Source organism: Dromiciops gliroides, chromosome 5 (genome assembly GCF_019393635.1).
Source record: "Dromiciops gliroides isolate mDroGli1 chromosome 5, mDroGli1.pri, whole genome shotgun sequence".
Lineage (NCBI taxonomy): Eukaryota > Metazoa > Chordata > Mammalia > Microbiotheria > Microbiotheriidae > Dromiciops > Dromiciops gliroides.
In genome coordinates, this window is record NC_057865.1 from 166,144,787 (window position 1) to 166,170,350 (window position 25,564).

The 25,564-nt window shown below is 35.0% G+C and overlaps 1 protein-coding gene across 6 annotated transcripts in view; it reads left to right on the plus strand.

The window, feature by feature from the left end:
• The window catches only part of UPF2 (UPF2 regulator of nonsense mediated mRNA decay), a 201,291-nt gene that overhangs the window by 37,294 nt on the left and 138,433 nt on the right, over positions 1 to 25,564 (plus strand). For 5 of the 6 annotated variants that reach the window (XM_043966392.1, XM_043966388.1, XM_043966391.1 and 2 more), the window contains exons 5-8: positions 803 to 1,000; positions 8,886 to 9,035; positions 14,636 to 14,739; positions 18,240 to 18,325. In XM_043966392.1, coding sequence (XP_043822327.1) covers positions 803 to 1,000; positions 8,886 to 9,035; positions 14,636 to 14,739; positions 18,240 to 18,325 — 538 coding nt within the window. The remainder of the gene's footprint in view (positions 1 to 802; positions 1,001 to 8,885; positions 9,036 to 14,635; positions 14,740 to 18,239; positions 18,326 to 25,564) is intronic. The other variant, XM_043966394.1, reaches the window with a different exon arrangement.

A 25,564-nucleotide genomic window follows, 5' to 3' on the forward strand; every position in this document is an offset into this window, starting at 1 on the left:
ATTGAATGCAGAGGTCTTTTTTTTTCTTCTATTATTGTTGTAATTACCTCGATCACTTGTTTGATTAAAATATATATCTCCTTCCTAAGCTATGAAAAGGTATATAACTTCTAATTTTTAATAGTGTGATATTTAAGACTCAAGTCATTTATCCATTTTGTATTTATTGTGGATGATATTGGTGTCATCATTATTCTCTTTGGAAATAGTGTCTCCAACACTTAAAGTATAGTTTTATGATAATACTAACAGTACACAGCCACGTGCTATAAAGGCTATTAAACTATCAGATTAGTTCTGTAGATGTTAAATACTGTAGGAATGCAGAAGAGATAACTATTGCTTAAGATGTTACAAAGTGCTTCCTAAAGGAGATGAAACTTGAGCTGAGCATTTAAAGGACATAGATATCTATTAGTCATTTTAGCTTTATCATTCATAAAGATAGACTTAATATATCACATGACTACTAAATTATTTTTTTAAGTTTAGAATTCAGAGTAAATATTGGTAAAAATCTTCTACTTGTCTCCCATTTCATTTATACACCATGTTTTTCTTTCCAGCAGTTTAAACAAATTTTTGAACTTCTTAAAAACGCTTAGAGTTTGTGATTTAAAATTGAAGATGGTCTTATAAAAATTTTTTTTTAACTGTTTGGATATTTCTTCTTTGTTCTGGGTATGATTTGTAACATGATAGCATTAAAATGGAAATCATTATTAAGTAGAATGTAAATTCTCATTTTTTATTATGTTCAGTATTTATATAATGATGCTAACTATGTGTGCTTTGTTTGTAGAGCACGGCCCTGGAATCGATATCTTTACACCTGGTAAACCTGGAGAATATGACTTAGAAGGTGGTATATGGGAGGATGAAGATGCTCGAAATTTTTATGAGAATCTTATTGATTTGAAGGCTTTTGTTCCAGCCATTTTGTTTAAAGACAATGAAAGAACATATCAGAGCAAAGACTCTAATAAAGAAGATTCCAAAGGTAATATTACAAATAGATTTAAAATATACAGATGTCTGTTTCAAAAAATATATTGTCGGAGGTTATTACTTTAGTTAAAATTAAGCTCAGGTTGTTAGTCTGAAGATTTTTAAGGTGATAGTCTGGGGTAAATTTTGCTAGGTTGATAATTTAGTTGAAATGATCATAATGTGGTATGATTTGTGCTGGTGACATATTGGTTTCAACATACTCCAGTTGTTGATTGTAAGATTATGATAAGAAATGTTTTCTCAAAATGTGACAGATGGTGTGTAAAGTGATATTGTTGTAGTTAAAACTCAAAGGCTCTCTTTAGTCTCATACTTCTGTACAAGGAGGTCCCAATCTTTTTTGTGCGGAACTACTTCTTGATTCCTCAAAATCTAGAAGGGTAATTATGTAAGTACATAATTAAATACAATAATTAAATAAATACAAGCCTTGATTTGTTTGGATGTAGGGATTACTGTTTCTGGGAGCTCAGGGAATCCTGTGATTCCTCAGGAACTTGTAGCAGACTACAAAATGATGGATGTACAATGTAGATATTTCTATGTAAAGGCTTTGGAATCTTCCAGTAGATCACAATATGTTGTTTGAACTTCCTTGATAGACCTTTCAACAACATTGTGGTTTACTGAATTGTGATATTTGGGAGTTGTTTGCATTGTGGTTGTGCGGATATCATTAAAGTACTTAGTACTATTGTGTTGATATTTCATTGTTTATATTTCCTAGGTGGAATGTATTATAAAATGTTTTTCATTCTTAGTAGTTTATTTGCAACTCTTAGAATTTTAGATTATTTTTAGTTACTTTAGTTTTGTTTTTTGAGTGTGTGTGTGTGTGTGTGTGTGTGTGTGTGTCTGCACGCCTATTCTTGAACAATATAGAAAACATTTCATGTTGCCTTATCTATTGTGATATGAGCTAATCAGAAGGATCATAGTGGATGAAAATTACCACTGTACTTTTGTGAAACTTCTAAGTACAGAAATTAGATTATATTGAATTTTGTGGTATGTCATTATATGTGCCTCCTTTAAGTTGTCAGCTTTAAGATAGATCCATCATGTACTAATTTCAATGAAGAGTAGGATAGCATCTGTTTCTGTAATGTTGGTAATTCTAAAGTATTTTCTTTGCCTGATACTAATTTCTAAAGTATTTATTGACTAAACAGTTTTTCTGATTTTTTAAAAAGACTTTTAAGAAAAAAATTTTTATGTTATAAACTGGGTTGCTACAAACCATACTTATATGTTAATATACTGTAATAGTATAAATATGACTTTCATTTATTGATTTCTGTTTGTCTCTTTTTCCTGAGGCCAATGGGGTTGTAGAGATATATGGCACTGAATTATGACATACTGGAAAAAATACCTTTCGTTAAAGTGTTATGTAATTGAAAAGCTTCACTTTAGCTCTTTCAGTCACCTTTGTTTTAGTGATGTTGCATTCTTGATTTGAACTTATTAATTTCCTTCTTGCCTTTTCTTATGGACACTACCCAAAGTGGGTCTTCAGTGATAGGCAAAAGCATCATTCCTTCAATTCATGACAGGTAGAAGAGAGAAGATCAGAACTTACAGAAACCTATTAGTAAGGTGGTTACTTTTTTCCCATCTAAATTTTCTTGGTTTACAAGGCCATTCATAATCTGGTTCCAGCAGCCTTTCTAGTCTTATTGTTGCTCTCCAGCTTTTCTGAAGCAGAGAGGGTTCATATTGACCTTGTCACTGACCTGATTGACAACTCACAAATTTAAATTCCTTAAACAGTGGTCTTACCTTGTTAACCTGTTCAACTCCTTGTTGTCTCTAGAACAAAATATAAAGTACTCTGTTAAGCCTTTAAAGGCCTTTGTAATCTTGGCTGCAGGTTATTTCATGTTATTATCCTTCATTCTTTCTACATTTTAGCCAAACTAGCCTCCTTGCTGTTCCCCATACATGATATTCATTCCATCTCCTGTTTCCTTGCCTTTGGGGAGGCTATGTGTCCCCTTGCTTGGAATGTATTCTTTCCTCACTTCCACTTAGAAATCATCACCTTATGTTACTGAAAGGCCCTAAAACTTGGTCTCTCTATATCTTATACACTTAACTATTTTTTTTTTTACTATAATAGCTCTTAAAATATAACTCTTATGCAAGATTCTATGACTATTTTTAAAAATAGATTTTTGTTATCTTTTATTGTTATATGAGCTATCTCTCTCTTTGTTCCTTCCTCTTCCATTATAACAAAAATTTTTTTTTTACAAAAGAAGAAGAGAAAAAAATTATTGATAAAGTAATCAGTATATTGAATAAGAATCTGACACTATATGCAATATTCCATACCATGGGATTCCTCCACCCTCAAAGGAGTTGGGGGAGATATCTTCTCATTATCTCTTCTTTTGGGACCAAGCATTTTTATAGTTTCACAGCATGAATTTTCTATTGTTTTGTAGGGGTAGTACTTTATCTTTACATTGCTGTAGTATGACATCAATGAAAAAAGATCTCTATTATCTGGCTCCATGTTTAATCAGTTTTATTTCTCCTTACTCCTCTGAAATATATATGTGTGCACATATACACATATATGTATATGTGCATGTATGTATATGCATACACATACATACATACATACACATATATACGTGTGTGTACACACACGGGGCAGCTAGGTGGTACAGTGGATAGAGCACTGGCCCTGGAGTTGGGAGGAGCTGAGTTCAAATCTCACCTCAGACACTTAATAGCTGTGTGACTCTGGGCGAGTTGGTTAGACCCGATTGCCTTAAACATTCAGAGCCATTTCCAGTTGTCCTGATAAATATCTCGCCACTGGATCCCAGTGGCTCTGGAGGAAAGAGTGAGGTTGGTGACCTTGCATCACCCTCCCTCACTTAAATCCAATTCACTGCAAGTCATGACATCACCCTGATGTCATGGTCCTCTTTGAAAATGAAGGACAGACAACAACAACAACATTTATACACACACATGCACATATTTGCTCTTCTATCCAGGTTATTGTGGTCTCCTTTCTGGCCCTTACAAATGCCTTGCTCAGATGCATTGATGTGTTTTTACTACTTCTGCTTTCATTCCTCAACTTCTTAGGGTACACTGTTACCCAAGATTTAGCCAACCCACCTGTGGCCTCTTTATTTCTCCTATGACTTTTCAAGCAGTGCTTTGTGGCTCTTCAGCCTACTTGGGACCTTTGCCTTTTCCCCCTGAAATTTTCCAGGGAATACTGACTGCATCACCCCAAATCCAGCTGTCCATCTATCTGATGGCCTCCTCCCTTCTGAGTCTTCCTGTCAAAATATGCTTCAGCTCTGGGTCTCAACTCTGGCTTCTGTCTTGGCTCTAGGGCCTTCTCCAGTGCTTTGGAGATAGTTTATAGACCAGATTGCCCTACTATTGCTAGCTTCTGTCTTCTTCTGTCCAAACTCCCTCAAATTGTACTTTCTCCTATGGGGAGTTCCTGCCCATTTGGGAATCAGGCCTTCTAGGGCTCACAAGATTCAGTGTCACCACCAGTTGCAAGTTTGGCTGTCACTGATAATCTGCCTGTATTCATTCCTCAATGACTTAGCATACTCCCTCCCTATCATACTTGATTCCAGTGATTCTCAATCGATGGCTGTTATTGTAGAAACCTTCCTTTCTACTAGGCCCTCTAGTTTGCCTGTTCCATAGTTAACAAATTTGCTTTCACTTTTTTTTTTCTTACTTCTGGCACTCACTAAAACCTAGCTTACTTTTGATGACATGAGATCCGTAGCTAGCTCTGGATGGTGGGGATCCCTAGCTATACTTTCTAATATGGGGTACACTTTAACTCATACCTCCAGCTTGATGAATGAACTGGAACACTCCTTACTTCTCATTTTCTATTTATTACAGTCTCTTTACCACCATCAAGAAACCTTTCTTCCGTTAAGGTTCATTCAATCCACAGTTATCACCCCATCCAACTTCTGGTAGGTGTTCTGACCTCCTTCCTTCCTTACTCTTTGAGTTCAGCACCTGCCTCAAGTTGTTTTCCTCTACAAGTCCTGCCCATATACCCTAATTTAATATACATATTAATAGTACCTCAAGTACCCTGATTTCTCAGTTTCTCAATTTACTCATTTCCTATGACCCACAACATCTCTCACAAGTGTTTATAAACTCTGATACTCCTTTATTGGGTCATAATATTTTATTAATCTGTTTCTCTCTGTCTTATTACCCCTAGCCTTGTTCTTCTTTCTCACTGTGATCTCCATTCCTTCTACTTTCAGTTTTCTCCTGGCCATTATCTCTACATTGTGTACACTCTCCTCCCTTCTTTATCATGACCCCTTGGTGAACCAATTCAACTGTACACTATCCTGTTCTATTAAATGCCTTGCCCCCTTATCCTATCAATCATGCCTTTTGTGGAAACTCCAACTTTGGAATATTTCCTCCATCTGCTATTTTTGTTGCTATTCACATATTGATGAATGAATCTGGAGAAAACTGTATGCCCACTACAAGTTTGTGTTATATAATCTTAAGTGGGCCTTCATTACGCCTTCCTAATTGATTCACTATCCCACTTGGTTTTTCCATGCCCCCTCAGACTTCCCAAGAAACCCCCTCCCTTCACCCCCTTAATTGAGAACTTTACTTAATACTCCCTAAAAATGAGACCATTCACTGAGAGCTTCCTATTTTCTCCTTCTTCTTATCTATTTACATTAAGATGTCTTTCATTGTTATCTCCTCCTTCATCCCTGTCTCACATCAAGAAATGGCAGTTGGCAAAGGAAATCCTTCTACATACATCCTTGTTCCTATTCCATCTTATCTTTAGCAAATTGCCCTCTGTGTTATCCACACCTTTACTAATGGTCTTCAGTCTCTTCCTTTTTACTGGCAGTTTCTATGTTGCCTATAAACACAATCATGTCTCTTACATTCATTAGGAAAAAAAACAAAACACTTTTGGCAAAGAATTGGTAATTGAAGGGATGGCCATCAATTGGGGAAATGGCTGAAGAAGTTGTGGTATCTGAATGTAATGGAATACTTCTGTGCTATAAGAGATGATGAGTAAGTGGATTTCAGAAAAACCTGGAAAGACTTACATGAACGGATACAAAGTGAAGTGAGCAGAACCAGAGGAACTTTGTACACAGTAACAGCAACATTGTCATGATCAACTGTGATTGACTTAATTCTTCTCAGTAGTACAATGATCCAAGACAATGCCAAAAGACTCATAGTAGAAAATGCTATCTACAGGCAGAGAAAGAACTGATGGACTTAAGTGCAAATTGAAGCATACTATTTTCACTTTTTAAATTTTTGTGTTGTTTTCTTTTGTTTTGTTTCTTCTTACACAACCTAATATGGAAATATGTTTTACATAATTGCATATATGTAACCTATGTAAAATTCCTTACTGTCTTAGGGAAGAGGGAGGGAGGGAAGGAGAAAATTTGGAACTCAAAATTTAATTTATAAAGAATATTTAAAATTGTCTTTTTGTAATTGGAAAAAAATAAAATACTATTTAAAACAAAAAAAACAAATAAAAACCAAGCCCCTCTTCTGTTCATTTCTATCAGCTTAGTCTTATATCTTCTCATTTTTGTGGTTAAACTTGAGAAAGCCATTTATACTAAGTGCCTTTACTTCCTTTCCTTTCTCTCTTTTTCATTTAAAAATTACACTTTTATTGATTTTTTTTTGAACAGTTCCAGAATTTCTCATGGTATCCCTTCCTTTCCCCTTTCCAGAGAGCTATCCACATCCTATATATAACAAAGCATGTTTTTTAAAGAAAGTGGAAGGAGAAAGGTGAAAATATTGGCAAAACCAATCAGTAATATGTAAAAAAAAAAAAAAAGTCTGAAAATATATGCGGTCTTCCACCTCTGTGAACCTCTCACTTCTACAAAAGAGTAGAGTGGGAGTATATTCTCAGAGCTCTCTTCTTTGGGGCTATACTTACTCTTTTGTAATTTTCAGCATTCACTTTTGTTTCTGTGTGGTTATTCTTTCCATCCCATTACTGTGTATATTATTTTTTTTGGCTCTGCTTCACTTATCATCTGATCAAGTAAATCTGCGTATGCATTTGTAAATTCATCATATTTGTCATTTTTTTGGAGTATAGTAACATTGCATTCCATTTATGTACCACAGCTTATTTAGTCACTCCCCAGTCTATGGGTATTAACTTTTTTTCCATTGTTTGCTACCACCAAAAGTGCTGCTATAAATATTTTGCTGTGTATGGTAATATTCTTTAAAACCTAACTAATTAATTAGATTGTCTTTTCAAATGAAGAACCACTTGTCTACCCTTACCTACCCTCCCCCCCTCCAAGCAAGGAACACCCTGGTACAAGTAAAAAGTAAATTCCCAAATTTGCTGTGTTTAAAAAAAAAAGTTTCCCTATGCACTCTGAGTTATATGGCTACTTTTTATTAGTGATCTTCCTGTGTTATAAGCTTAGTTGAGTCTCTGGATCAGAGGGTATGCTCATTTTAATCACTATTTACGTAATTTCTTATTGCCTTCTAAATCACAGGTCCACCAAAAATGCAGTAGTGTGGAGTAGTGTCTCTTTTTCCTAAACAATCTGTGGGCTGGCATTCAGCTTCTTTCAACTGAAACTATTTCTTGCCAAATCAAATGGCCTTTTCTCATCCTTCTTGACCTTTATTCAGGCTTTGACACTGCCCATCATTGTCTACTATCCTTGATAGTTTCTTCTAAATTTTTATGACACTGCTCTTATCTCGTTTCTCCTCCTACTTGTCTGACTCTCCTCAGACTCCTTTTCTAGATCCTTATCCAGCTCTGCTAACCATGAGTTATCAGAGACCCTCTACTCTTCTCTTTCTTTACTGTTTCCCTTCATGATCTCATCAGCTTCCATGGATTCAGTTATCATTTCCATGTAAAAAATATTCTCTGTTCTATTTATCCAGCCCACACTTCTCTCCTGACCTCCAGTCCCACATGTCCAATTGTCTAAGGAACATCTCAAATTAGATGTCCAGGAGACATCTTAACTCAACATGTCCAAAACGGAATTGAGTCTTTTCCTGTAAAATCTCCTCTCATATCAGCTATGTATTTTTTATCCCCTATATCATCTAATAGCATACAGAGTACATAGTAGATAACCTAATTTATGTTACACACACACACACACACACACACACACACACACACACACACACACACACATCTCTGAAATTATAATGGAAGGCAGTATAACAATGATTTTTTCCTTGCACTTTTATCCCCTAGTGCCTAGTCTAGTGCCTGGAACATGATAGGCACTTAAAAATACTTGTTGATTGGTTGATTTGCTTTACAGGCAGAGCTAGTTTTTTAATAACACCCCTTTTCTGGAATGTCAACTATATTTGCAAAGTGCTATGATGGTCTATCTATAATATCATCATGTTAAATTTTCTTTCAGATTTATTGCTAGCTAGGTTTTATAGAACATGATTACTCTTAAGTGTTAGAAGTGAAATGAAATAATTTAATAAAATACATGTCTATTTCCATGAGAGGCAGCTCTCTAGTGGGTAGAGAGCTGACTTTTGAGCCAGGAAGACCTCTCAAATCCAACCTCTGATAACCAGTGATTCTGTGGTCCTCAGCACATCACTTAATCCCTCCATTTTCTAGGCAACTCTCTAAGACTTTAAGTTGCAGAGAATGCATCATACTTGCATTGGTAGAGGGAATTGTCCAAAAAGGAAATTCCCTGTACCCATGAAATCACGGGTCCAGTCCTGATCCCTGCCCCTATTTTACACAGCACACCTGAAATTAGTAACACACAATTCAAAGATCCTTTTGCTGTCTCTTGAAATAGAGTCAAAGGAACCTAAGGATAATAAAGATGTGTCAAATACAGATGATTTGGAACTTGAGTTGGAGAACCTGGAAATTAATGATGATACTTTGGAATTAGAGGGTGGTGATGAAGCAGAAGACCTTACAAAGAAACTTCTTGATGAACAAGGTAAAGCATAATTTTTGTAAAACATTTAGATTTAATTTTTGGATAATTTTGTACATAAACCCCTTTTATTAGAATATGAGATACTAGAAACTTACAGCCACTGACCCTGTGTTCTAAAGCTATTAGGTTATTACTTTGAGGGAACTGATCTTTATAATGAAAATGATGTATATGTCTGCATGAATGCAAATTATTGATATTGATCATTGAAGTACATGGGAAAATGAGGACTTTAATTAATTGACATTTTACTTTTTTACTGCTTGACAGCACCCCCCAAATACCGAATTTATTTTAATTGCATGCTTCCAATATTTACAAATTAGCCATAAATTTACTCGAACATGATTCTTAAGTTGGATAGATATATAGTAAAGATACACATTGTTATGTTAGTATTGGCACCTCAACTTAGAGAATCTGAATTTCAAGGAAACTTAGAGGCCATTTAATACAATTTGTACCTGAACAGGAATCATTCAATGAGTATTTATTAAGTGCTTGCTATGTACCAGGTGTTCGCTAAGTGCTAGGTATAAAAGGAAAGGCAAAAATAGTCCTTGGCTTCAAGGAGCTGGGGGAGACATCATATAAATAACTAGGTACATACAAGAGATACACAGAATAGCTAAAGGTATCATATCTCACTTTCTGAGAAAAGACGTTAGCAGCTGCAAGGACTGGGAAATGTCTCCTGCAGAAGGTAAGATGTGAGCTGAATCTTGATGGAATTCAGGGAAATTGAGATTTGGAGGTGAGGGAGTAGAGCATTCCCGCCACTGGTGTGGGGAGGTGGTAACTAGTGCAAAGTCTTGTTTGTTTTTTTCCAAGTAAGATAGTGTAGGTTCATCACAGGATACATGGAGGCAATTAAGATGTCAGAAGACTGGAAAGGTTTGAAGGGGCAGAGTTATGAAGGACTTTACATTCCAAAGAAAGGATTTTTACCTTTGATCTTGGAGAGTATCAGGAACCATTGGAGTTCATTGAGCAGGGGTCTGACATGGGCAGACTTGTACTTTAGAAAAATCCCCTTGGCAAGTGAAGTGAAGGCTGGATTGGAGTGGGGAGAAGTGGTCATCCAACCTTTGACAGAAAAGTTACAAGGAGAGGCAGCCTACCATCTCCCTAGGCAAGCAATTCCACTTTTGTGTAACTCTACTTTGTTAGCAACCATCAAGCCTAAATTTTCCTCTTTGCGATTTAATTCCATTGCTCTACCTTTTCCCCTTTGGAACCAAACTGAACAAGTCTAATTCCTCTTCTCTGTTAGCTCATCAATTACTTTAAGTCATTCCCCTATTTGCTTGGCTCTCCCTACCACCCTATACCTGCAGTCTTCTCTTCTCCAGGGTGAACATCCCTAGTTTCTTCACTGATCCTCATGTGGCATGCAGTTGATGTCCTTCATCATCCTTTTTGATAAGCTGCAGAGCATCCAGGGGAGAGCAATGTTCTTCTTATAACAATACCAAGAACTGACCACCCTATTCCAGTTGTGGTCTGACCAAGGCAGAGTACAGCAGGACCACCACCTCCCTAACACAGAGTACCTCTTAGTGTCACCTGGATAGCCTAATTGACCAATTGACCTTGGGATTCACTTAAGATTCCCAGATCCTTTTCAGGATAAATTACTGCCTCATCTCCCTTATTTTGTACTTGGAAATATGATCATTAAAACTCAAAAGGTGTTCAGTAAGTAAGTTGATTGGAGAAATTTAGATACCTGGTTTACCTGGGGCTTGCCGTCTCCAATCCATATATGATTTACCAGTTAGAACAGGGAGAATAACATTGGGTGTCATACTGCTTTGAAACTCTACTCAAGGGTTGAGCTTTCCTGTTTATAAACTCTACCAAACCTACTGTAATTAGCTGACTTTCAGACTATGCTTCACATTCATCTACCTGCATATCTTTCCTGTTGCCCTCTGGCTACATGAATTTCTATACTCTAGTCAATACCTCTGTCTTTTCCACAAAAACAGCATGAAAAATTTTGTCAAATGCTTTGCTAAAATCTAAGTCAACTATGGCTCCTGTATTCTCTTTTAGTCTAGTAACTTTGTCAGTTATGGAAGTTAGGTTCGTCTGTACTGACCTGTTCTTGATAAAACTACACTGGCTCCTTTTTGATTTCCACTTCAGTTTCTATGTTTCCTAACATATTTATGGTATGTTTTTCTGCAGTACTTTTAATGTAATTGTGTAATTTAAGATGGAAAATAAGTTGCTTGATCACTGTGAGATCCATAATACCATAATCCCACAAATGTCTCACCTAATGTTATCAACTAATATAAATAAGGTCTTAATTAGTGTGAATAACAAATCTCCTGAAATAGTCACATATATTTGAATTTGCACTATTTGAAGTTATAATTATGCAAAATATGGTAATTAGTTCCAGCTCAATAGAAATACTTTGTACAAGTTTGAAAAATACAAATACTTGAGGGTATTCATTATTCACACTAATAACCAAGTTTTATACTATCCTGACAAAAATTAAGTGGTAAGAATGGAGTATTGAATGTGTGCCCAGGAAGTAAAAAAGCATACTCAGAGAGGACTGGAGAAGGATGGAAGAAATCATTGTTTTAGAATTCCTTTCTACTTACTCTGGAATAGGACAGTGTTTATACTGGACAGTGAGATGTGGGGAGCTTAATTTTTTATTTTCCCCTTTTTTTATGAGACCAGATAGGTGGTACAGTGTATTAAACTTTTGGATAAGGCATCAGGAAGAACTGAATTCACATCTGGCCTCAGACATTTGTGTCACCATGTGACCCTGCTTAAGTCACTTTACCTATGTCAGCACAAATTTCCTTATTTGTAAAATGGAAATAATAATAGCATCTGCTTCATAGAGTTGTAAAAATCAAGTAACATATACAAATCACTTTGCAAACCTCAAAGCACTATCTAAATGTTAACTATTATTATCATTATTTTCATTTTTAAAAAATTCCTGGCAAGTAGTATTTTCTGTTCTTGAGAAGAGATAAAGAATATAGTGCTCCTATAAATGACTGTTCTATGTGTCTCACTAAAATCACAGTACATTTTTCATCAATAATACATTAACTGATGTTAAATTATTTTTTGATTGTAATCTGTTAAACTTTGTTAGATGTAAATGTATAAATGGTTATGTCATGAGGCTATGTTTAATAGAATTGAATGTGACCATTAATTTTTTAAAAATTGGATTTAGATGAGACCCACTGTTCAATCAAAGATGACAGAATCATAATAGTCTTCTTTTGCATTACATTTTGAACCTAGGAATTTTTGATGGTAGCCACTTTGTATATTCTTGGGTTGGTTTGTTTTTGAAAGCTTAAAGACTAGAGATAAACCTTTTAGCTTTTGTTTCAATAAATTAAGTTTTCATGGTATGTATCTTTATGACTGTCAGTGATGAATGACTGGGATCAGCAACCTATGACCTTTAAGATGGTTTTGAATAACTGCAAAATTGTTGATTAGGCAAAGTTTGTCTTTGGTCCTCTTACCTTTTTTTGGCATGACTTCCCTTCATCTCTCCTCTCATCTTCCCCAGGTATGTCCTTCTACCCTTTGGATACATAACTCATGTCCCATTTGTCTTCTGGATAGGTTGTCATTTGATCCCAGCCATGTTTGTCAAATGCTAAGGTGCTGGCTGATAACCTTTTGTATACATGTAAATGAAAATCCTTAGAACTGGCCTTTTTCTAGGGATTGAATAGTACAAAAGATCCTCAATTCTCACCCTTCATTTCCTCCATTAAGAGGTATGGGAGAGTGTTCCCATTGGTCTCCTTTACCTTAATTTTACTGATGGGTCCTAGAAGAAAAGGGAGAACTTCAACTCTCGGTTGCCTCATGAATGAATTAATAAATGAAGACTTAGCATGTCCTGTGAAAGGTTGTCAACCCTTGTGGTTTGATGGCTTGACCTTCACCAATGGCTCTGAACTTCTCTATACCTAAATTATGAAACATTTTAGTTTTCTTGGGATTTTGTAGGTACATGCTTTCCCAAAAACATCTGTTGTTGAGTGACAACAAGTGGTGGGCAAATTAACTAGGACAAAAAGAAATGATTACATTTATTGACTTTTAGTGACTTGTTTTACATTTTTACAAGACTTGGTAAAGTATTCAGAAATTGGCAAATTCTTTAATTCTTCATGAAGCCATGCCCATTTCAAATTATAATCTTATGCAGAGTCCATTTTTCAAGTGTTTTCTTAATTACACCCAGTAGTATGTTGCTCAAGAGAGCTGGTTGTTAAATTTTCAGGAACTTGGTTGTTAAACACAGCCTGTGTACACTTTGGTCAGTTCCTCCATCGGTAGTTGTTTGTTATTTTAAAAGAATTGGCATCAACCACAAAAGAGTGTATTTTCAATGTGTTATTGTCTACTTTAAGTAGTTGCAATGTTATTAATGAATATTTGAAAGTATACTTAATTGCTTCTAGTTCTGATGGCTATTAACATAATGCTGAGAATGAAGTTGAGTAACTATGAAGTTGTTAAACATTTTCTTATAATCATTATTTGGCACTGTTAAAATTACCAATCCCAATTATTTTGATTCAGTATTTGAAATAAAACATTAATTATTTTAAAATGTTTCTGGATAAAATTTATTCTGCTTATCACCAATCTAATAAAATTTAAACCAAGCTATAAACTATAGCTAAAAAGTTAAATTTGAAATTCTTAAAATTAGTTGAAAACTGGAACCAAGATGGGTGGCATGTAGTTTAACATCGCTATTTCTGTATGGAGGATATATTTCTATATGGAGGATAAAAATGTATGCATTTTTCTCATTTTTCTTATTCTGGCTTGGCAGAGATATTAATTAACATTAAATTTCTTGCAAGACGTGCTTTAATGCTTGACGTTCTTGAAGAATTTTCATTACTTTCACCTGTACTGCAGTCAAGATCAACTAACATTGAGAAAGCACAACAGTTAATCACACTATAAAAGCTTTGAAAAATTTAAAGTTTGGTAATGGAAAGCATGAATCTTAAATTGAAGATTTAATTTAAAGTGTGATAAATTTAGAGAAATTCCATTTAGTAAAAATAATACTTCATAACATGAAAATATAGTTCAATGATTCTTTACAAAATATCTTTGTAGTGGAATACTTTATATTTAGTGATAACAAACATTAATTTATCTTGTAATTTTTAAATGTTTCTTTATCAAGTTGGCACCTCACTGCATTTTATCAGTGGTTTCACTTTTTAATTAAAAACGGTTTTCCTAATATTCTGTGTATATATGTGTGTAAATATGTATATACACATGTAATATGTACATACATGTGTGTATGTATTGTGTATGCATGTATTGTGTGTTATGTGGTGGGGCAGGTTGGAATTTGAAGTCTGAAATGAAGTATTAATAGAATATTTGGAATACTCAGAATTTCTAAGGTCACTTTTCAGAAAATAATTAATTTTTTCAGTGATTAAGAAAATAACCCCAATACTTGGTATTTCTCACACAAAATATATTTGTACATGTTTTTTCATATTGTATATGTTTTTAAAGCGTGTTTTATAATAATAATTTTTAATTAGAACAAGAAGATGAGGAAGCCAGTACTGGGTCTCATCTAAAGCTTATAGTAGATGCTTTCCTACAACAGTTGCCGAACTGTGTCAATCGAGATCTCATAGACAAGGTATGGTTAATTTTATGTACTTCTACCCTCAGAGATAATCCCTAGTCTTTTATCATGACCTACGACCAGTAGTGTACTTAATATGAATTTGTATAAGTTACATTTTTAGTTTTTCCTACATGATCCACTAAGAAGCTTAAGTAGTGAGTTTGTCAATAGAATACATTTGTGGAATTGTGTATTTTTTCATTTTTATCTTTGTTATTCTGTCTTCAAATAGCTGACTTTATGGCTGAATCTGGAAACATTTGAGTAACTTTATATAATCTACTAGATTCTGAAACTCCATAGAGACTACTACACCTGTCTACTTTGGAGCTACTTAGTCTAAAGGCCAGCAGCTGTACAGTTTGTGATTTTTTTTTTAATAAACTGTTCTCCTTATCCTTTATATAATATGGTTGTAAAGGACACTGAAAAAATGACTTGATTGTATATCAGTTTATTGTATATCAGTATTTTTCTCTAACAGATTTCATGATTTTAGCAGGCCACATTTCCGTTGGGAATATCTTATGTTTCTGAAGCTATTTATTTATCACTAAGTTCTCCTTATAGCCAAACATCAAAGGAGAGTTGTCATCATTTTATTACAATAGAAACAGGGCTTTGATGAATTGGAGAATCATACTGTCACAGTTATGTGACATTATTCTGATTCAGATGTTAAAAGCTCCTGCTGCTCCCAGCCACCAGTAAGTTCTGAGTGGCTTTGGAAAATGAATGATCATTAGCATGTTCCACTTCATCCAGCCTTCCATGACTGTGAGTAGTATCTTCTATAACCCTAGAAATGATGTGAATGGAGAGGCAGACAGAAAATGGTAACGGGAAAGCCAACATATCTCAGATTCTTAAAACAGTAGACTTGTGAGAGATTTTAGAGGCTATCTAGGCCAACCTTTGCATTTATTTTTTGGATGAAGAAGTTGAAGTCCAGAGAGGTTAGGTCAGTTGCCCAAGGTCACACAGTTAATATCAGAACTGAGAGTAGATAGAAACCCTGAAATGATTTCCTCGGGGTTTCTATCTCATTATTAGCTTTTCTTTCCTTTATACTTCTCTAAAGTATAACAGAGAGTTTTTCATATATTTATTTTTGGGTTTTTGTTGGTTTGTTGGTTTGTTTTTATAGCTAGTTGGCTTTTAGCTATCTTGGAAAACCATGTAAGACTTTTTCATAGGATCAAGTTAATTTTCTTGGGTTCTGCAATAAACAGGTAAATTATTTTTGAAACACAGAACTCATGATTAAAGATTGTTTTATTCCTTGTTTATACAGAAATACACGGACACCCCCCCCCCCCTTGTTTTTCCCTAGTTCACTGGTAGTATATATTTTTTTAAGTTGTGTGGAAACTTAGTATTTTGTATGATGTCCACATGTTCTAAGTAGGTTGTTAGAAGTTTATTGTATTGCCCAAAAGATGGGATTTCTGTGTTTCCATTTGTGTTAAGAATAAGCATTTATTAGGGGCAGCTAGGTGGCATAGTGGAATAGAGCACCAGCTTGTAGCAAGACCTGAATTCAAATCAAGTCTGAGATACTTTCTAGCTTTGTGACTTTGGGAAAGTCATTTAACCCCAATTATCTCTAACAAACAAACAAAACAAAACAAATAATCAATTATATAATGTTCTGAGAGCCTAGAATAATTGAAATGTATAGGCAAATGACTTACAATAGCTGTGGAATATTTCCAACATTATTTTTTGTTATTCTTACTAATAAACGTAGTAAAATGTTCTGTAGATTTAATGGTTACCTTCTTTGATATCAGTTTAAGATTTTTTGTAAATGCAGATTCACTCTCTTGAAAGACAGTTTCATTTTTATCTTTTCCCAATGGCTAGTATAATACTTAGCATAGGTAATTAAATATTTATTGATGAATTGACATTTGTAGATACTAGTTTTAAGGTGGTGAATACAGTGGTTTAACTTTGATTGTAAATTGTTAGTTTCCCATCAAGTATGACAAACTATACCATTCTAGTAGAGACCTACTTTTTGAAGACTCTTAAGTTGACACTGAACCAGTGAAGAGAATAGAGGTTTTTCATACACCATGGAATTTGAGAGCCCTTCTTTAGTGTGAAATACTAAGCTTTCTATGTTTGATGATGTTAATGAATTAATGATGCAAACTTTTGAAGACCATTGTGAATTTGGCCATTATAAGTATTAGAGGCATCATGGTGTACTAAAACAATTACTGAACTAGGAAGGAGTCAGAAGATTTGAATTCTAGCCTTATTTCTCCATTTTACTAACTAGATGTGACCTTGGGCAAATAAGTTAATCTTTTGAGGCCTCTGTTTTCTTATTTGTAAATGGAATCTTTGAACAACATACCTTACAGGTTATTGTGAGGAAAATTCTTTATAAACATACCATAAACAGTTAATGTCAATTTTATTTTAGTGTATTGTGTGGTTGTAATTATTTTTTTAAAACATTAGTCTGGGGCAGCTAGGTGGTGCAGTGGATAAAGCACTAGCCCTGGATTCAGGAGGACTTCAGTTCAAATGCGGTCTCAGACACTTGACACTTACTAGCTGTGTGACCCTGGGCAAGTCACTTACCTCTCATTGCCCTGCAAAAAATCCAGAAAAATCCACAAAAACAAAAAACATTAGTCCATTTGTTTTTTAAAGACCTCTTTTAAATATACCTTTTCCAGTTTTTCATATTTTTCAGCTACATTAGAAATAATAGTAGATATTTGGGGAAATGTTATAAATAGAGAGGTAGATTAATTGAGAGATAAACTACACAGTAGGGTTGTTTTTGTAATGTACAACTTTGAGCTACCAATTTTCAGTTGTCTGGAATCCTTTCAGCAAGCTAGGTTTCTATGATTAGTTTCTATGAGTAATACATTTTCCTCTTATTTTCAGTAGATATACTTTTTGTTCACTATACTTTTTGTGATTCATAATAAGTTTTTCCTGGCTATATTCTAAATTTCCCAAATAATTCTTGATAAGTACTTAACTCTTATGTGATGAATGCTACTGTTATAATTTTTTCTTTAATTACTTGCTAAACAAACATCATCTTCTTACTGCCTTATTTTTCATTTAGCACCTGGATAATCAGTAATTGAATAATTAGAATTCCCAGCAAGCCCCTCTATACCTTAGTTGGCTACTAAATTTCTAAATTATATATATTTCTCAGATATGTGGTGAAGGATTATATTCTGGAAATACAGCAGACCTGTGGGATTTATTTTCTTGCTGTTCTTAAGATTTATTTAGATACTTATTGATGTCTTATTTTTTTCTATCACCTGCAATTCTTTTTGTATTTCCTTAAGCCAGCCCAGAGAGCCATCTGTATAAGGGCTTGTCATTTTTAATGTACTTATAATACTTTAATCTTATCAACTTCATGAAACATTTAACATTGGGAACATTGTAGTAGGTTGAGTTTCTGCTTTCTGCATTTAAAATAAGGTTTTAAAAGAAAAATGTTTGATTTGTTTTTTCTATAGGCAGCAATGGATTTTTGCATGAATATGAACACAAAAGCAAATAGAAGGAAGTTGGTACGAGCACTCTTCATAGTTCCTAGACAAAGGTAGGCATTAAAAATATAAAGTAATTTGATAAGTTTGGGTTTTTTTGCCCCAGTGATTTTAAGGGTGTGTTATGCTCCAAATTCTCATTTCTCCTCCAAATATTACTCCTATGTATTCAATTTATCAAGTCCTCAAGTATCCAAATTAACTCCCTTATTTTTATTAGACTGATTTAAGTTTTCATCATTTTCACCAACATTTGGTTTTTACTTAAGTAGTTATAAAATTTCTGTTGGGATTTTTCTGTAACTTTAAGATAAAGTATTTGAAGGAAAATAATGTTGTGTACTTTTACTTTTTTTTTTTTTTTTTTTGGTGAGGCAGTTGAGGTTTAAGTGACTTGCCCAGGGTCACAGAGCTAGTATGTGTTAAGTGTCTGAGGCCGGATTTGAACTCAGATACTCCTGAATCCAGGACTGGTACTTTATCCACTGTGTCATCTAGCTGCCCCTACTTTTAAAAAAACTTTAGTTTAAATTTTTGCCTTTGTGCTCTTATGGGGCAATAGTGAGTAGTTATAGCACATTTTGAGAATTTTTCTATTAAGTTAATTCTGTACGCTTTTTGCATCCTGTTTCATCTAGAGTCTAGACTAAATTCTTCATGACATCTAGTATGGTTAAGTATAGCCAGTAGATATGCTATGCAAATCATTTTTCAATCTGAAGGCTATTGGTGGATCAGTGTTTCTGTTAGGATTTATTGCCTAATTTCTTTCTCTTGATGTTTTGTCATATTATTGGATCCCCCCCCCCCCCAAAAAAAAATCCAACAAAAACAACAACAAAAAAAACCCCTCTCCTTAAGATGTGTGCTAATGTAAGGAATTGTAATAGCTTTTTCGTTTAAGTGTGTGTAACTTTAGTTTTAGGATATTCATATTAGTGGACTGCTTTTCACTCAGCCATGAGTGTAGTTGAAAGAATTTTTTTTTCTGTAGGGGTGAGAGTACTATACTGTATTAGTTGTTATTCTTTGAAGGAGAAGACTTGCTCTTCTTTCATTGGTGGAGGGATATTCCACACTAAGAATTTTTTAAAAACCCAATAGCCAAAAACTACAATGAATGACATTTAGTGAAAGATAAAATTTGAAATTATTAAAAACTTTACCTGTTAAATATTGGATGTTGTTGATTTGGGAGGAGATGGAATTTTTTATATACAAAATGTATAGTTATTTAAGATGTTTCAGGATATTTTATTCCATTATAATAATTAATACAACTTGTATACAAGAAAATGTGTGCATTATAGAAACACAAAATAAAACAGTTCTAAGATAGAGGGAAAAGATGAGTTTTTTAGAGAGATTGATGTATATATTCAGAAAACTTGCTAATAACATTTGGATTTTTAAAAAGGTGTAAGCAGAAAATAGAAGTAGGTAAGGTAATGAAATAGGAATATAAAGGCATAGCATAGTCCTATGAAGATATAGACAAAATGACTGCTTAAGCTAGGTGTTAACTTTATTTTTGTGTCACACGCCTCTTTTGAAGTCTGGTGAAATCCATGAATTCCTTCTCAGAATGTTTTTAAATGCATAAAATACATAGGATTATAAAGGAAACCAATTACATTGAAATATAGTTATTAAAGTAAGTTAATGACCTTTAGTTAAGAATCCCTAGTTAAACCCATAAACACTAATGTGGTTAGGGAGAAAGGAGGAAAGTTTCTAGACTGTCAGCTCAAGACATAGCAAAAAAGTGATATAACCCTGGCCAATTGCCTTAAACATCTGGGACCATCTCCAGGCGTCCTGCTAATATCTCTAGCACTGGACCCAGGTGGCTCTGGAGGAGAAAGCACAGGTGGTGACTTTGCATAGTCCTTCCTCACTTAAAAATCCAATTCATTGCAACTCATGACATCTGTCATGGTCTTCTTTGAGAACAAAGTATAAACAACAACAACAACAAAGCTAATGCACTCTTGTTCTCCATTTAGAGACTTGTGATATCCAAGACTGAGATATAAGTTTCATTTTACTTTTCCCAGCTCAAACCACACGTGAAATATTGTGTTTAATTCTAGGAGCCACGGTTTCTTTATTTTTAGAATTTTGTATTTAAAAGTTCTGAATTTTAAAAACTCCAATAAAATGGGATTTTCATACATAGAGTAAAACAGAAAAAGAGAATTGTCTGTGCAGCTTTGTTTCTGTATAGTTTGTTTTTTCTCTTTTTCCAAAGCTTAGTTTCAATAATAAGTTCAACATATAACTTTCAAATATCCTGATTATATGTGATTCTTTTTGTTTTCCTGTTAAATGTTGCAAAAGCCCCCCCTCCTTTTTTTTGCTACTTTATCTTTAGTCTTCTACTTCCCACTCTTCTCTCCCTCCACCACTGACAAAGGAAAACAAAACCCTTGCAATGAATAGGCACAGTCAAGCAAAACAAGTTTCCTGATTGATGGTATCAGAAAATGTATGTCTTATTCTGTATCTTCAGTACCCCCAGGTCCCACATTTAGGTAGCACATTGATAAAAGATGAAGAATAACTAGAATATTGTAGCTAGGTTGGGGAAGGACCTTGAGATCATGCTCCATGAAAATTGGTTGCAGGAACAGGGGTGGTTTAGGTTGGAGAAAAGAAGACTTCAAGGTGGGTTGATGAAGTATCTTTAAATATATCTTGGACAGTAGCATGACAGATTGGTTAGACTTGTTCTGCTTGACTCAGGGAGGCTAAACTGGGAGTACTGGTTGGAAGCTGGGAAAGAGATTTAGGTGTTATATAAGTGAAAACTTTTTAACAATTAAAACTATAAAAAAGAAAAAGAATTCATTTTCATGCCCTCTACCCCACCCCATCCTATTTTATTTTTTTCTCTACTCTAGCCACATTGATTTTATTTTTTACAAATTTTTAGGGGCAGCTAGGTGGCGCAGTGGATAAAGCACCGGCCCTGGATTCAGGAGGACCTGAGTTCAAAGCCGGCCTCAGATACTTAACACTTAATAGCTTTGTGACCCTGGGCAAGTCATTTAACCCCCATTGCCTCTCAAAAAACCCCAAACCCCCCCCCCCCCAAATTAAAAAAAATCTTAAATGTAATCCATATTGTTTCTTCTAACCTCTTCTAATCTTTGTTTATAAATTTTTTCCTTTTCCATACTTGCAAGTGAAACCCTAATTTTCTTGTAGGAATTTTAATATTGATCTTTAATCCATTTGGAATTTATTATGACATAAGCTGAAGATACTGAGCTAAACCTACATTTTAGAAAATTGCTTTCCGGTTTTCCCAATAGCTCATATTGAATTATGGAATCCTTTCCTTAGTTTATGATGTTATAAAGCTTATGGAATGCTACCACACTAATAGGTGTATTTATTTCTAAGCCTTATCTAGTTAGTCTATTGTTCTACTTTCTATTTACTTTAACCTAGTACCAGATAATTTTGGTAATTATGTTCTGTAGCATTTTTTGAGATCTGATAACTCCAAGACCAACTTCTTTCTACTCTTTTCATTCCATCCTTCAATGGAATGGGGTTTTAAATTCTCATTACTCATTACTCAGTCATAGTTTTAAATTCTCATATGAGATCTTGTTGGAAATGGTAAGGAACTTTCAGTTTACTCATTGATGAGAATTGAAGAAGTAAGGGAAATAAGTTTACATGAATGCAGTTTTTTGCTCTTTACTTACATGTTAGATTATATTTGAATTAACCTTCAATCTGTTGATTATGTCTAAAACTCTTATTTTTGTACCTGTGAAAGTAATAGATACCTATAGTTTTTGCTGGTAGTGATTTTTTTTTCTTCTAAGGAGCTTTGTAAGGTACATACTTCAGGTTTTATTAGCCTCATTTTACCAATGCGGAAACTGAAACTCTTAGAGTGTAAGTGACTTGTCCTCAGTTATCTAATGACTAAATACCAAGGGCAAGTTTCAAACCCTTAAGTCTCTCCTGATTCCAAGTCCAATTCTCTTGACATTATACTGTACTACTTCTTCTAGTCCCAGTTTTCCTATTAACTAGCTATACAAATGAATTAATAACCATTTATAAAGTCCCTAGTTTATACCAACTACTGTGTTAAGTAATGGGACGCACATACAAAAGCAGAAGCCCCTCTGCACTGAAAGATATTACATTCAAATAGGAAGGGACAATACACATAGGAGGGTGATGGCCAGAGAAAGGGCCCTTTGTTGCAGAGAGGTACAGTTAGTAAGTGAGGCTTTGTGATAGATTGGCATACCACCTTCTAGGAGCAGTGATATAGATTATTTGATCCTATTTTCAGAACTGGAGAGCTTGGGGAGAGAAAAATTGGGTACATGGATGATCTATCATGAGAAGATAGGTGCAAAGTAGGAAGTAAAGTGAACCATGATTGGACTGATTGAAAAATTATGTAGGTGACTTATTTACCCATCAGGACATAGGGTCCTCAGGGCATCTAGCCTGGATGATAGGTTGAGAAGGTGTCTGGGGTGTAGGAAGTATGGCTTGATAAATGAGCTTCAGTTTCTGCCACTGTCAAATGCAGTATTGAAATGGATCTTCTTTAAGGTGTCTTTTGTTGTTAGAATTCTCTGATATAAGTTTGGGTACTCTCTTTCAAGGATTTTTTTTTTTTTTTGGCGGGGCAGTCGGGGTTAAGTTACTTGCCCAGGGTCACACAGCTAGTAAGTGTCAAGTGTCTGGATTTGAACTCAGGTACTCCTGAATCCAGGGCCGGTGCTTTATCCACTGCGCCACCTAGCTGCCCCCAAGGATATTCTTTTTTTAGGAGGTAAATAAGTCAAGCCTGAGATACTCAAGCATCTATAACACTCAGTTTGGGGAACTTTTGGGGAAGAGCCAAGATGATGAAGTAGATAAAGTACTTAGCTGAGCTCTCCTAGAATTCTCTTCCAAACAATTTTAAAATAACGCCTCAAATCAAATGTTAGAGTTACAGAGCCAACAAAAAGTCTGAGTGAGAAATTCTTCCAACTCAAGACAGTTTAGGAGGTTGGGAATATAGATCTGTGACATGAGGGTGGGAGCTGGCTCAGAACCCATGTGGAGAAAACACCAGTGGCAGGACTAGGTAGTGAGAAGCAACAGCAGCTTTGGGAGCTCTCAAGCAAAAGATGGTAAGGGGACCTGGCATCTGATCAGAAAGAGATTACAAGGGACTGTGCTAGCACTGGACTCAGGACCAGACAGTGGAGTTGTTTGGCAACTCCATTCCCTATACCCACTTTTGGGTCATAGTTCAAGGGTGGAGAAGAGTATTTTAGGTCAAGAGGGAGTGGAATCCCTGTGGGACAGTATCATTTTTGGTCCCAAGGGAGTAGAGACCCTGAGGAGCGGTATTGATTACAATCAAGGGATCAGGGGCCCTTCTTGGGTAAGGACCAGAATGAAAATTAGAAGAGCAGTGACCACATCTGTCCCTGGATCACAGCACCTTGGAAGCTCTGAAAACTTCCAAACATCCAGAACTATCTCTAAAATTAGTGTGAAAAAGCCTAAAGCTTGAGACACTGTCACTCCTTCTCTCCCACCACCCAAACTGGGAACAGAGCCCAGTTTTAAAATACATTTCAAAATAAATAGTGGAAAAGTAAGCATACAACAAAAAAAGAACCTGACTGTAATAAGTTAATATGGTAACAGGAAAGAGGAAGACATAAACTCAGGAAGACAGTGAAGTCAAAACAACTATAAGCAGCACCTCAGAGAAAATGTGAGTTAGATACAAGCCTGGTAAGAATTCATGGAAGATCCAGGGCAGCTAGGTGGCGCAATGGATAGAGCACCGGCCCTGGAGTCAGGAGTACCTGAGCTCAAATCCGGCCTCAGACATTTGACACTTACTAGCTATGTGACCCTGGGCAAGTCACTTAACCCCAATTGCCTTACCAAAAAAAATATATACATATATGTATTTTAAAAAATCAAAACAAAACAGAATTCCTGGAAGATACAAAAAATTATTTTCAAAATTAATTAAGAGTGGTAGAGGAAAAATAAGGTTAAAAAAAATGAGAGCAAAGGAAGAAAATAATGAAAAGACTATATTAACAGTTTGGAAAAAGAAGCACAAAAATACTAAAGAAAATTAAACCTTAAAAAAAGAAATGGGGGGCAATTAGGTAGCATAGTGGATAAAGCACCAGCCCTGGATTCAGGAGGACTTAAGTTCAAATCCAGCCTTAGACTCGACACTTACTAGCTGTGTGACCATGGGCAAGTCACTTAACCCCCATTGCACGGCCAAAAAAAAAAAAAGAAAAGAAGAAAAAAAGTGGTACAACAATTCACACTGAAAATAACTCCTTAAAAAACAGCACTGAGCAGATGGAAAAGGAGGTACAAAAGCTCACTGAGGAAAATAATTCCTTAAAAATTGGAACTGGGCAAATGGAAGCTAATGACCCCATGAAACATCAAGAAACAATAAAACAAAGTCAAAAGGAAAAAAAAAATAGAATGAAATGTGAAATATCTCATTGGAAAAATAAGTGCCTTGGAAAATAGATTAGGGAGAGATTAAAATTATTGGAATATCTGAAAACTATGATAAAAATGAGCCTAGACATCATATTTCAATAAATTGTCAAGAAAAATTACCTTGATATCCTAGAACCAGAGGATAAAATGGAAATTGGAAGAATCCACTAATCACAACGTGAAAGATCTCAGAATGAAAACTCTCAGGAATCTTGTGGCCAAATTCGAGAGCTCCAGAGTCAAAGAGAAAATACTTAAAGCAGCCAGAAAGAAACTATTTAAATACTGCCGAGCCACAGTAAGAATCATACAAGATTTAGCAGCTACCATTTTAAAGGAGTAGAAGGCTTTGGAATATGATACTCTAGAAGACAAAGGAATTGGGATTATAACCAAAAGAACAACCTAACCATTAAAACTGAGTATAATCGGGGCAGCTAGATGGCGCAGTGGTTAAAGCACCAGCCCTGGATTCAGGAGTACCTGAGTTCAAATCCGGCCTCAGACACTTGACACTTACTAGCTGTGTGACCCTGGGCAAGTCACTTAACCCCAATTGCCTCACTAAAAAAAAAAAACAACAAAAAAAACCTGAGTATAATCTTTCAGGGGGGAAAATGGGTAGTTAATGAAGTAGTGTACTGTCAAGCATTGCTGATGAAAAGACCAGAGCTGAATAGAAAATTTGACAATCATAAGACTCAAGAGAAGCATGAAGAGGTAAATATGAAAGAAAAACCAATAAGGGACTCAATAAGGTTAAACTA